Source organism: Apis mellifera, linkage group LG6 (assembly GCF_003254395.2).
Source record: "Apis mellifera strain DH4 linkage group LG6, Amel_HAv3.1, whole genome shotgun sequence".
NCBI classification, from domain to species: domain Eukaryota; kingdom Metazoa; phylum Arthropoda; class Insecta; order Hymenoptera; family Apidae; genus Apis; species Apis mellifera.
Window position 1 is genome coordinate 16622956 of NC_037643.1, and position 13733 is coordinate 16636688.

A 13733-nucleotide genomic window follows, 5' to 3' on the forward strand; every position below is an offset into this window, starting at 1 on the left:
AAAAATGAAAAATTTTATATCCAAATAATTTTAAAATTTTTAAATTCCTATAATTAAAACCATTTTTGGTTTCTTCATATAAATTTATAAATATAATATAAAAGTTAAAAATTTTAATACTACGAATTAAATTTAAGTTGATTATGTATATTTTAATAAAAAATTTGGACGAATAAATTAATTTATAAAAGAATATCTTTTTTTATATTACAAAATTATAAATTAATCCTGATGAATTTAAAAATATTATAGGAAAAATTGATATAATAAGTTGGTAACATCACAATATGCACATGAATAGAAACACATATAAGCACATGTTATAAGTTGTTATAATGTTATAAGAACTGAATTTTATCCAAGATATTCTTTTTTGCAATTTAATATATATATATATATGTATAAAAATGTTGATTGAACCAAAATTAACAAACACATCAAAAAATTTTGGTAAACCGCCAGAAAAGCAAAATCCTGTAAATAATTCTTTTTATAATTTAACTATTACTGTTTTTAAAAATATTAATTTTAATAAATTTTTTCTGTATTTTATCTATTTTAGTTATTACAAAGATTAGGTGCTCCACACATAGATTCATTTAATTATATGTTAGAAGATGGTTTATGTAAAGCTGTTAAAGATAACCCACATGTTTATATTCATCTTCCAAATAAAGACAAAGTAGCATTATGGATTGATGATGTATCTATTGATCAACCTAGTGTTCCATCTGGTATAATTGGAATAAAAACTCATAAAATTTATCCTACAGAATGTCGACAACGAGGATGTAGTTATAAAGGAAAGATAACAGTTAAATTAGGATGGTCTATCAACGATAAGTTACAAGAGACTCTTGCAAGAGATTTGGGAGAAATTCCAATAATGATTAAAGTATGTAATATAATTCTGTAAAAGATAAATAATTTATTTATATATTATTTGTATGTTATAGTCTAATAGGTGTCATTTAAATAAGATGAATCCTAAAGATTTAATTCTTCATGGAGAACATGAACAAGAATGGGGTGGATATTTTGTTATTAAAGGACTTGAGAGAATTATAAGAATGTTACTAATGACAAGAAGAAATTATCCTATTGCTATTAAAAGATCAGGATGGAAAACTCGTGGCATACAATTTAGTGATCTTGGATTATTTTTAAGAAGTGTTAGAGATGATAATACCACAGCTGTATGTATATAATAATGAAAGCATTTCTGATAAACTAAACTATATCATCATTATATTATATTTTACAGAATAATACTTTGCATTATGTAACTGATGGCTCTGCGAAATTAATGTTTTCCCATAAAAAAGTTTTATATTATGTTCCACTGATTTTAATTTTAAAATGTTTAGTCGATGTCTCAGATATTTTTATTTATAATGTATTAACAGCTGGATGTGAATATGATTTATATTATAAAGGTTGTATTTTGAATATGTTAAGAGCGGTACATGAACAAGGTTTAAATAATCATGAAGAATGTAAGGCTTATATAGGAAAAATGTTTAGAATAAAATTTTTTGAATTACCTGAAGATGCTACTGATATAGATGTTTGTGATTTTATCATTAAGTAAGTTTAATGATCTTATTGGTAAATATATATTAATTTATATGTCATTAATATATAAATATATATAAATATATTTGTCATTAATTATTTTTAGACATTGTATAGCAATTCATCTTAATAATCCATTAGATAAATTTTATTTACTTGCTTTCATGACAAAAAAACTATTTGCTCTTGCAAATAATAAATGTGCTGTAGAAGGTGCTGATTCTGTAATGATGCAAGAATGTTTATTAGGTGGTCATTTATATTTGCAAGTATTAAAAGAAAAATTATATAGTTGGTTAACTAATCTTAAAATGAGTATTTTGAAACGTGCAAGAAGTGCTGGTAATAGGTATACTTTAAACGTGCGTAAGTATTTTGGAAGATAATTTAAAAATTATGAATCAAAATGATTAAAATTAAAATTATTTTATATATTTATATAGAAGAAATGTTGAATATAATGAAATATGGGAATTCATTGGAATCGCAAATGGAAAATTTTTTATCTACTGGAAATTTACGATCATCAACAGGTTTAGGATTGATGCAAAATACAGGACTTACAATTGTTGCTGAAAATATTAATAGAATGCGATACATGAGCCATTTTCGTGCAATACATAGAGGTTCCTTTTTCCAGGAAATGAGAACTACAGAAGCTAGACAATTATTACCAGATGCATGGGGTAATTTTTCATTATATTTAAAAATAAGTAAAAAATAATTAAAAATAGAGTTTTCTTAATATTACACTATAATAATTTTTATTATATTACAGGTTTTATTTGTCCTGTACATACACCTGATGGTGCACCTTGTGGTCTCCTTAATCATTTAACAATGAATTGCATTATCACAAAACATCCAGATGCAAAATTAAAAGCTAATATTCCTATTATATTAATGGATCTTGGAATGATCCCATTATCAATTGCTGATAACTGGAAAAATTCCTATATTGTAATGCTAGACGGAAAATTAATTGGACTAATAGATGATAATATAATTGCACGAGTAACAGACAAACTACGATTGCTTAAAATCAAAGGACAAGAGGTAATATAAATTTTTATTTCTGTATAAGAATTTGTATTTTTTTTATTATTTATATTTAGGTTCCATATATGATGGAGATAGCACTAGTGCCAAAGAAAACTGTGCCAGCACAATATCCAGGATTATATTTATTTACAAGTCCAGCTCGTATGATGAGACCAATAATGAATTTAGCTGCTAAAAATATAGAATATATTGGAACATTTGAACAAATTTATTTAGATATCTGTGTTACACCTGAAGAAGCCTATGAAGGGGTAATATATTATTTTTTTTATTCTTTTCTTTTTTGTTATTTCTTATTTACTATATTATTTTATTTGTAAAAATATTAATTATTATTACAGTTAACATCACATCAAGAATTATCAAAAACAGCTTTCTTAAGTAATTTAGCAAGTTTGATTCCGATGCCAGATTATAATCAAAGCCCGCGAAATATGTATCAATGTCAGGTAAAAAATTATTCAGAATATTTGAAAATGATAAAATAACAATAAAAATTTTTATTGAATGTTTTCATTAGACGAATATTAATAAACAAGGATATATTAGTGTGCTATTCATAAGTAAAACTATATCATGAAATCTATAATTTCTCATCATTGAATCTTTGAAATTATGCAGATATATACAGATTATGCAGATATATATTTTATAATATTTTCGTTTATGTTATATGATTATTAATTGCTAACCATAAATATTAATTATTATTTTTGTTTTTCAGATGAGTAAGCAAACAATGGGTACTCCATGCCATACATGGCAATTACAATCTGAAACTAAATTATATAGATTACAAACACCTGCAACGCCTCTTTTTCGACCAGTACATCACGATAAAATCAATCTCGATGATTTTGCTATGGGTACTAATGCAATAGTTGCTGTTATTTCTTATACAGTAAGAAAATATTAATCATTAGATTGATGCATATTTTGAAAAATTGAATTTAACTTATTTATTAAATTTTTTTCAATATAATTATTAATATAATTTATAATCGTATATTTTTTATATGTGCAAAAATATAAATATGAAAACAATTTAATAATTAAAATTTAAAAATTTAAAAATTATTTTTAATATATATTTATTTTATTAGGGATATGATATGGAAGATGCGATGATCATAAACAAAGCAGCATATGATAGAGGCTTTGCACATGGAATGATTTATAAATCTGAATTTATAGATTTAAAAGATCAAAAAAGTTATTTTGCAAGAAATCCTGATAAATCTGAACTTGTAGAAAAATTAGACATTGATGGTCTTCCTTTACCAGGTACAATCATTTCAGAAGGTGATGTCTATTATTGGTAAGTTTGTATTTATTAAATTTTTAATGTTTTTATTAATTTTATATTTTATTGAATGAAATATATGTTGTTTTAATAGTTATTACGATGCAGATCAATCAACATACATTACTGGTAAATATCATGGAAAGGAAGATGCTTATGTTGATACAGTAAAACTTTGTGGAACATTACATAATCATATTCCACGTAGAGCTTGTATTACTTTTCGTATTCCAGTTAGTAAAATTTCAGTTAATATTTTATTTTATAAAATGTTCTTAAATAAATATAATAGAGAATGTAGAATGATTCTATATAAAAAAAATGAATAAGATCTAAAATAAAGTCTATTTTCAGGTTCGATCGATTTGAAACTTTTATTAAATTTGACTATAAGTTTATATAAAATTTTCAATAGATATTTTATTATTAAATTAATAAGTAAAATAAATGAATAAATTATTATTTTTTTAATATTAAGAAATATAAATATTATTTATTCATAAAATCTTTATAAAAATCAAATTTAAAATATTTTTATTTATAGAATTTTTAATTTAATTTTGTTGAAAATAAATGAAAATATATATATTATTCTACATTTTCATTTCATTTTTATATGTAGAAATATTCATATTATTTGTACTATTTAGTGCAATAGTTCTATTTATATAAATATAGTAAATACAAATTTATTCTAAATTTCAGCGTAATCCAAGTGTTGGAGATAAATTTGCTTCAAGAGCAGGTCAAAAAGGTATCTGTTCACAAAAATGGTCTGCAGAAGACTTACCATTTACAGAAACTGGTTTAATTCCTGATATTGTATTTAATCCCCATGGTTTCCCAAGTCGTATGACAATAGGTAAAAAGATTTAAAAAAAATTATATATTAAAAATATTTATTTTTAAATTCATAATTGTTTAAGTTATAATATCTATATAAATATATATATAATATAGCTATGATGATTGAATTAATGGCTGGAAAATCAGCAGCCATACATGGATTGGTACATGATGCAACATCATTTAGATTTAACGAAGACGAAACTGCAGTTGAATATTTTGGAAAATTGTTAGAACGTGGTGGTTATAACTATTATGGAACAGAAAGAATGTATTCTGGAATAGATGGAAGAGAAATGACTGCTGATATATTTTTTGGAGTAGTACATTATCAACGATTACGTCATATGGTTTCAGATAAATGGCAGGTTAGTATATCTACATAATACTTAAAATTTAAGTTTTTATTTATCTCTATTTTTTCAGGTTAGAAGTACTGGTCCAATTGATGTTTTGACAAGACAACCTATAAAAGGTAGAAGAAGAGGTGGTGGTGTTCGATTTGGAGAAATGGAAAGAGATTCATTGATATCTCATGGTTGTTCATTTTTACTTCAAGATCGTCTTTTTCATTGTTCAGATAAAACAACGGTAAATATAATTTAATTAACCAAATTTAAATATTTTAAATATTATTTTATTGTTATTACTATTATGATTATTATAATATTATAATTAGCATAATTCCATACATTAAAATATTTGTAGGCAATGTTTTGATAGATTTAAGTAAAATTTTTGAAATTCATTCAGTTCACTGAAATTTATTCAGTTCATAGTACAGATGTAAATTTTGATAGAATGACAATATAACTTTTTTTTAAAATAGATTAAATTAATGATTAATTACAAATTTATTATTTATTTATTTATTTAAAATAAAAAATAACAATATTATTATTAATTTAAAGAATTTTATTACAATTTTAAGCAAATTCTCAGTGATATAATATTTCTTTATAATCTTACATTTAATTAATAATAATTTTGATATTTCAGACTTTAGTTTGTCAAAAATGTGGTACATTGTTGGGTCCAATAATGGAAATGGCTTTAAATGCATCAGGATTAGGTAACAAGTTGAGATGTCGTCTTTGTGGTGATAATGAATCTGTGAGAGAAATTGACATACCATACATTTTTCGATATCTTGTAACGCAATTAACATCTTGTAATATTAATGTAAAATTATCATTTGCAGAAAAATGATAGAAATAAAAATACGATTATTTTTGTATTTCTTTCTAATAATATTTTATTTTTCTTAACATTTCATAAACATTTTACTTACAAATCCGAGTAGCATTCTATAAATACGTTCATTCCATTATTTAATATTTTTTAATTGTTATATACATTTTTTGATGAATTAAATTTGATAATATTTTTAATGAAATTTTTGTTTGAATATATATTATTTTCTTATCTACATAACTATATATAATAGAATATAAAGTAATTTTTATAATATAACTTCAATTAAGAACTTTTTTTTCTATATCAGTTTTTATATACAATAGAATAAAAAGTAATTTTTATAATATAATTTCAATTAAGAACTTTTTTTCCATAACAATTTTTCATATAATGTAAATTATTTGAAGATAATTAGAAAAAAAACAAAATGTCTAAGATTTTAAGCGAAAATTACAATTATAATATATGTTTAAGCTTTTGCTGGAACTTGTGCACCAGGTTTTGTTCCTGGAGCATTTGATGTTCCAGTTTGTTCTTTTTCCAGTTGCTTTCCTAAATACTCCCTAAAAATTTAAAATTTTTTATTAATAAATTTTACAATTTATTAAAAGTTATTTAAAACTTTTTTTTAATTATACAAAATTTTTTTATATAGCAATTTTTTTATATTTTTTTAATTACATACCAATTATGTACCATGAGTTTTTGAACTGCAAGAAGAGCTTCATATCTCACATTAGGATCTTCATGTCCTAAAAGTTGCATTACTCGCTGTTTACCCCCAAGTTGTTCAATTATACTGAAATAATTAAAAAAATTATTTTATCAAATATTTTTTGAAAATAGAGATAAGAATACATACTGTTTGCCACGTGGATAATGTCTCACATATTCTCCTACATCAAAACTAGCTACACTAAGAACCAAAGGATCTTTACTAGTTTCCAATAAATGTACTAAAATACGTAACAATTCATAATTCTTTTCATTTAATCGATTAGCATTTTCTCGCCAGAATTTTCCAGATTTATGAACGGGAGACCATTCAAGACGTCCAGATTTTACTTCGGTCGAATACTCGTCAAAAGAACTTAAATCTTGAACAGATGCTTGTAACTTGTCATTCAAAAATTCAATATCATCAGTGATATCTTCGTCGTCGAATTTACGTTGTCCAAGGATCGAAAGTTGTTTCAATACCTTACACTGTACCATAGCTATACAATGTTCTTTAGCAACTTGTCCATCCTCTACTTTTTCAATCAAGTTCTATAAAATAAAAAAAACAATAATAAAATATATTTAACTAATTTGATTGATTAATTAATCTTAAATTATAAATTATTTTATACATTATATATAACTTACCCTAAATACTGCTAAAATAATACGAGTTACTTTTTCCTTAACAGAATCACTTAATATGTCTGCCAAAATAGGAATAACACTAAATCTAAAATTAAAATTTATGAATATATTTTTGCCATAATAATTATTAAAAATGCAATTATATAATATATAATAATATAATAATACATACTTATTCATTTTTTCTGCAAGCAATGGATTAAATGTTAATACCCATATACAGAATATAAGTTGATATTGTACTTGGAAATTTACTCTTCCTGATAGCACACTTATTAAAGTAGAAATTCCATCAACGGATACAAATGCGAAACGGTACTCGTCTATGCGAAGCATCATTTGTAAACAACGTGCCACAGATTGAATATATTCATTATTCTAAATAAATACAAGTAATATGTAATTAAAATAAAATTAAATTAAAATTAAAATTTTAATTATGTGTGTGCACAAAAAGAATAAAATAAAAAAGATTATTTTACAAGTATATGCATTTTAAAACAAAATAATTTATATTAATAATAAATTTTTATTAGAAAAAATAAAAAATATTTAATAAATATAAATAATATATTTAATTAATAATTTTCACTTCAAGCTTTCTCTTAAATAGAAATAATTTTATAAAATATTTACTTATATTTCATTGTTTATTTAAAATTATATTTAATTCTATTATAATTATTCTCTTATCATCTTATGTTTTTATTTTATTTTAAATTTAAGAATTGATTAGAAAATAGCTACATGATATTTTTGTATTAATATTTAATTATTATAAAACCAACCGGACTTTGTAGTTCATGTAGTTCATTTGCCTCCTTGTCCATAGTGTTGTCTTGTTCTACTCTTGCATGAAAATTTGTATCCTGAGGAGCTTCAAACTAAAACCCCGTGTGATTTGTTTATGTGTTCAATAATTGCAATTCAAAAACATTTATTATTATTATTAAAAAGCAATATTAATTTGTTATATAAGTTTATACAATATGTTTATATTTTTTATATTTAGTAATGCTTGCTCTAGGACAATCTATTGACATTTTTGTTTATATATTTTAGTAAATTTTTATAAAATTTATTGTAAAAAATGTATAACAGAATAAAGATACATTTTTAAGATTAATTATGTTATGTAATAATTTATGTTATAATTTTAAAAATTTGATTATGTATACATATATAATGAGAACCAACACCAATATTCTGTGCACACACATAATTATATTACATAAAAATGGAAAAGCAACAAATTAAAAGCACATCATACTATGTTGATAACAACAAATGATAATAACAAATAAATGATAAAAAATAAATATTTTATTTTCTTTAATATTTTTATAATTCTTAAATTTGAACTAGAATCGAACTATATTTTTGTAAAAATATAAGCACTTACACTGAGTTTCAATTGATCTTTTAACCATGTCAAGTAAAATTGAAGATCTGTTTTTTCCATTAGATCATGACTCCAACAAGCAAGTTTAGCAATAATTCGTGAGGTCATATTCATTATAAATCCATCTTGTCTATTTAACAAATTCAAAAAAGGACCCCATACTGATTCACGTTTGCGATTCGAATGTTCTCTAAAGATTTCTACACGACTACGATCTTCCTAAAATTTCAATATGAACAATTAAAAATATTTAATAAATAAATTATTTATTACAATTAATTATATCTATTTATTAAAATGAACTTTATATTTTACTATTTAAATTTTTATTTGAATTAGTGAACACATTAAGAAGGAAAATAGTACATATTAAGAAAATATATTAGAGAAATTAAAAAAAAAAATCTATTATTTTTATATATAATTTTTTTAAAAATGTATTTGAAAAAAATGAATGAAATAGATAAGAAATTATTCTAAAAAAAAAAAAAAGAATTGTTTTATTAATTAATATTTAAAAATTTATATATAATAATATAAGTTTTTTGCTTGTATTGAAAATAGTGGATTTTTTTCAATTTTTTAATATATAAAATTAAATATATAAAACTATCTAATATATATAAATTCAATTTTAAATAAATAATATAAATTATATATAATATCTAATAAATAATTTGAAAACTTCTATTACACAAAAGATTGAGTTAATCGAATCATGTTATTTTTTGAGAAATTTTTTCAAATAATATTTTATTATATTATTATTATTGGTTTATTATTATAATATGATTTAATATACCTGAAGCATGTCATCAATCATTGTAAGTATATATTGAATAGTTTGATCTTTTGAAATATGACCAAGTAAATTAAGAAATGTTTTAGCAGCTTGATGTGGATTTTCCTTGAGTTTTGCATCTCGAACATTAGGATCATTTGTATCAAAAGCTACTATAAAATCATGATCTTCTTTTGATATCATATGAGACCTACGAAATATAGAAAATAATTAAATGTTAATAATAATAATATTGTATTATAATAAATACAATATATTAATTATGATATTACTTATAATGACATTCTCTTACTGTAGATATGATTGCCATTTAATTTGTTGATTCCTAATGTCAGCAGCTTGTTGTTGTAGAATACTTGTAGCTGCTAGCATATCTAGAATATTGCAAATATTATTTAATATTCAAGCTGTAATAAGACATCAACAAAAAAATAAAAATTTAATTTTATAAACATTTATATTGTTGTTTATTAATTTTAATTTTGTATTTATAATAACAAATATAATTAAAAATATAAAATATAAATATATAATTATAAAAAAATAATTTGTTATAAAAAATATTGATAATATATAATTTAAATTATTATAAAAAGAATTCTTGTTTATAACATAAGATATAATTATTTATTTGAAATTATATGTATATAAAAATTATATGTAATATAAAATTTAATATTTTTTCAATTATTTTATTTATTTATTATTTTTAATAAATGAATAAAATTGAAATAAAAATAAAAATAATATTATAAATCATATAAACATATTACATTAATGGGAGGGGCAATGTCAAATTAATAAATATATATTTGAAAATAATTACCAATTTTTTCATCTGGCAAAGCAGGTATCATTTCTTTAATATTTACACGGTCAACCATTTTTTATTGTTTCTTAAAACCAATATATTTCAGTTAAAACTTCAGTTGCAAAAAATTGAGACTTCCTATTGCAAATTGCACCTCCTTCAATAGTTGGATCACAAGATCGATGTATAACCAATTGTTATTGAAACTACAAAAACTCCCTAGTACAAAATTTAAATATTTCTAGTTAATATAATGTTACGTTGTTAATAAATTACGAGGGACGTTTAAAATTATTTTTATATACAAGTAAAAAATGCAAAAATATTTTTTGAAACGAATTATTTGAAATAAAAGTATAAGTAATGTTTAATAAAATCCAAGATATTAAAATTAAAAGCTTACTTCTATATTAATTTTCAATAAATTATTTTTTATATGTATGAAATGAATATGATCACAAAAATTATTTCATAAAGAATAAAATAAAACACAATATTTTATAAAAATTTGTTTATTTTATAATGAACATGTTGTATGTATAAAACTATTATCTAATTACATTTAAATAGCTATTCTTCTGTATATTGGGAATATGATTTTTTTATTATATTTAATTATACTTTCGCAATCTGTCTTTTTTTGATCAACTGACTTGATAATGGAATATTGATAACAAAATATATTTATAATATTTTTCAATAATTTTTCAATTTATAATAAAAAAAAAATATAAATTTATTTAAGTTATTTAAATAAAAAGTTATTACAGAATATTTTTAATAAAATAGATACAAGTCAGTTCATCGTTCAGTTCGGATAATTCAGATTCAGATTCATTAATTTTTTTTTTACATATTACATATAATAATTTTCCGCTGCATTTGATAATGTATTAAGATTACATATTAACTACTATATGCGCGAGTAATATTTATTATTATTTCTAAAATATGATCTTTTTAAGTCTTAATACGCACATATGGGTTAATTATTGTTATAATCTATTGTATTTATAAGCTCCTTGATTAATATATGTATATTAATGGATTCTATTATTTCGTTTGTATATTGTCATGATTGGCAAACTTTTATCAACTTTTTTTTATTATTATTATTATATATTATTAACATTTCTCATATTTATACTATATCTTTGCAAACGGAAGACTATTATTATTATCTTATCAAACTTCTAATAAAGAATCAATTCAAACTGCGCTTAAACTGAAATTTTTGTTTTATATATATATATATATATATAAAATTAAATGAATATGAAACAAAATGTACTCGTTGGTAATTGACCAACTTATAAATGTTTGCAAATATTTTTTTGTTTTTTACCAAACATAGATCAAACATTTTTTTTTTTTCTTTAACAAGTTACAATATAAATATAACGTCTTTATAAATCCATTTCCGTTCAAAAAATATTATATGCTCACAAATATTCTCTTTTCCGCGCATATATGTTTTCTTCTCTTTTTCTCACATTAAGTAATAGTTATATTTCATCCACGTTTCAACAATCTGTTTCTTTTTCTCTTATTTTCTTCTATCTTTCACACATAATATATACGTTACAGAAAAATATTATTTCTGTATATTTATTTATTTACAATATTATGTACTTTGTATATTGCCTTAGCTTTTAATCGGTGCTGAACTTTTAACATAAAATTAATTTTTAATTCTCATATGTTCAATTATTATTATTAATGATAATTTATATTTTGTACCAATAATAAAAAAAAAAACCAATAATAACACCGATTAAAAGTGAAGGTAATTTGATATTTTAAATTGTATCTTTTTCTCATATATATATATATTTTTTTTTCCTTTTCAATAAAAATACTGACTAAATTTTGTTTCCATTTCAACAATTTTAAGATTTCAATCGATTTTCTTTTAATTTAATTGTAATAAATATAAAATACACGCATAAAAGATGTAAAAAATATACATATGTATGATAATATAATTATACTTTTCGATCTTATATTGTTTGATTAATTAAATTCTCTAAAATCAAATAATACAGAATTTTCAAAATCAAACGCAAAAGTTGAAAGCACTGATCCATTTATCATAAATTCCTTTTAAATGGAGAAAAATATATTAATTTTTTGTACTATTTTTTAATTAAAAATTTCAATTAAAAATGTATCAAAAATTTGATAAGTATTTCGTGAAAGTTCTTTATTTAGTTAATAATTTTAATCAGATTGTCGGTTGTTAACTATACTCGCTATTTCTACGCAATTTTTATTTATTTAATTTTTTTTCAATTATTAATTCGCATCACAAATTATCAAAAGATTAAATTATTACATTTCATAGAAGGCACGAATATTTCAATGTTTTCCTTTTTATAGTGTTTACTATTCATTATCGTATTAATAATAATTTTCCCAACAAAAACCATTTCTTGATTGTTAAAAATTTTATTTCAATTTGAATGATGCATACTTCACTATAAAATTTTTTATATTTTTTAATATAATATTCTATTTTTCTTTTTTAAATTATGACGACAATAATATTGATACTAAAATAATATTTTCAAAAGTTTCATCATACATTGATTAATTTAAAAATTAAAAAGAACATGAATTATTAATGTATCATCAATATTTATATTTAGAGATACTTTAATTTTTTTAATCAATTATTTAAATGACTTATTTAAATAAAAATCTCTTTTTTAAAAAAAAAAACTTGTTCTCTACAAAAAAAAATCTTTATATATAATTATAAATAATAGTACAGAAGTTTTTTATCTGTAAACTTTTAAATATATTTTCAAATTTTTCAAATTATTATGAAAAATTGTATCTCAGCGCCATCTGAATTTAAAAATATAACATTAAATGACAAACAAATGAATATTTTGTGAATGAAAAATATAGTAACTTAATATTTCAAAAAATTCAATTTTACAAATATATTTTTTATGCATAAAATATGTATGCTTACAGAATGTTTCATTAAAAATGATAAGTAAACAATTTGTTTTATTAAAAGATATTTCAAAAATGAATTTTAACTAATTACATTAAAATAAAATAGTTTCATATTAAAACAATTGATAATAAATTAATGATTATTTTCATATGATTATTTTTTTCAGAATAAAAAAAAATTACTTATTATTTATAATTACAAATAAATATTTTTTAAATTCAAAATTTTACAAAAAAATTTATAGAATAATAAAATTTTTCATATTATTGTTAATAAAAATTATATTTTCTATCATATTTAATAGACACTCTGTATAATAGGATAAGTTATAATTTTGCACAAAAAAATTTCTTTTAAAGATGGGAAGACGATTCTTATAGATTAAGTATTGCATGTAAT

General features: G+C 21.1%; 2 protein-coding genes across 4 annotated transcripts; one reads left to right on the top strand and one right to left on the bottom strand.

Moving 5' to 3' along the window:
• The first annotated feature begins 407 nt into the window (after window positions 1-407).
• LOC725719 (DNA-directed RNA polymerase I subunit RPA2) lies at window positions 408-6023 on the top strand. The gene is made up of 16 exons (XM_001120416.4): window positions 408-476; window positions 563-895; window positions 957-1196; window positions 1265-1587; window positions 1682-1941; window positions 2019-2261; window positions 2354-2631; window positions 2691-2888; window positions 2979-3086; window positions 3362-3538; window positions 3741-3955; window positions 4035-4173; window positions 4646-4802; window positions 4901-5154; window positions 5213-5377; window positions 5786-6023. The coding sequence occupies exons 1-16, from the start codon at window positions 408-410 to the stop codon at window positions 5993-5995; spliced, it is 3369 nt and encodes a 1122-aa protein (XP_001120416.2). The 3' UTR covers window positions 5996-6023.
• On the bottom strand, window positions 6016-10559 carry LOC409055 (V-type proton ATPase subunit H). Of its 3 annotated transcripts, none has more exons than XM_003251628.3 (10): window positions 10382-10559; window positions 9848-9929; window positions 9556-9745; window positions 8754-8972; window positions 8140-8235; window positions 7524-7729; window positions 7352-7436; window positions 6846-7252; window positions 6669-6782; window positions 6016-6546 (listed from the first exon to the last, which is right to left on the bottom strand). In XM_003251628.3, the coding sequence occupies exons 1-10, from the start codon at window positions 10437-10439 to the stop codon at window positions 6453-6455; spliced, it is 1551 nt and encodes a 516-aa protein (XP_003251676.1). In that variant the 5' UTR covers window positions 10440-10559; the 3' UTR covers window positions 6016-6452. The 3 variants fall into 3 exon arrangements, with proteins under 3 accessions (XP_003251676.1, XP_006570954.1, XP_003251675.1); XM_006570891.1 differs by having other exon boundaries at window positions 9828-9929; XM_003251627.3 differs by lacking the exon at window positions 8140-8235 and having other exon boundaries at window positions 10382-10558.
• Between the last annotated feature and the right edge of the window lie 3174 nt (window positions 10560-13733).

Excerpts from the sequence above, each read along its gene's own strand:
- LOC725719 (XM_001120416.4), top strand. The coding sequence starts at position 408 with ATGTTGATTGAACCAAAATTAACAAACACATCAAAAAATTTTGGTAAA. Across the intron at positions 2,889-2,978 it reads CTGAAGAAGCCTATGAAGGG|TTAACATCACATCAAGAATT; the intron begins GTAATATATTAT and ends TTATTATTACAG. Across the intron at positions 3,539-3,740 it reads TTGCTGTTATTTCTTATACA|GGATATGATATGGAAGATGC; the intron begins GTAAGAAAATAT and ends TTATTTTATTAG.
- LOC409055 (XM_003251628.3), bottom strand. The coding sequence starts at position 10,439 with ATGGTTGACCGTGTAAATATTAAAGAAATGATACCTGCTTTGCCAGAT. Across the intron at positions 8,973-9,555 it reads TGATTGATGACATGCTTCAG|GAAGATCGTAGTCGTGTAGA; the intron begins GTATATTAAATC and ends TTGAAATTTTAG. Across the intron at positions 6,547-6,668 it reads AAACTCATGGTACATAATTG|GGAGTATTTAGGAAAGCAAC; the intron begins GTATGTAATTAA and ends TTAAATTTTTAG.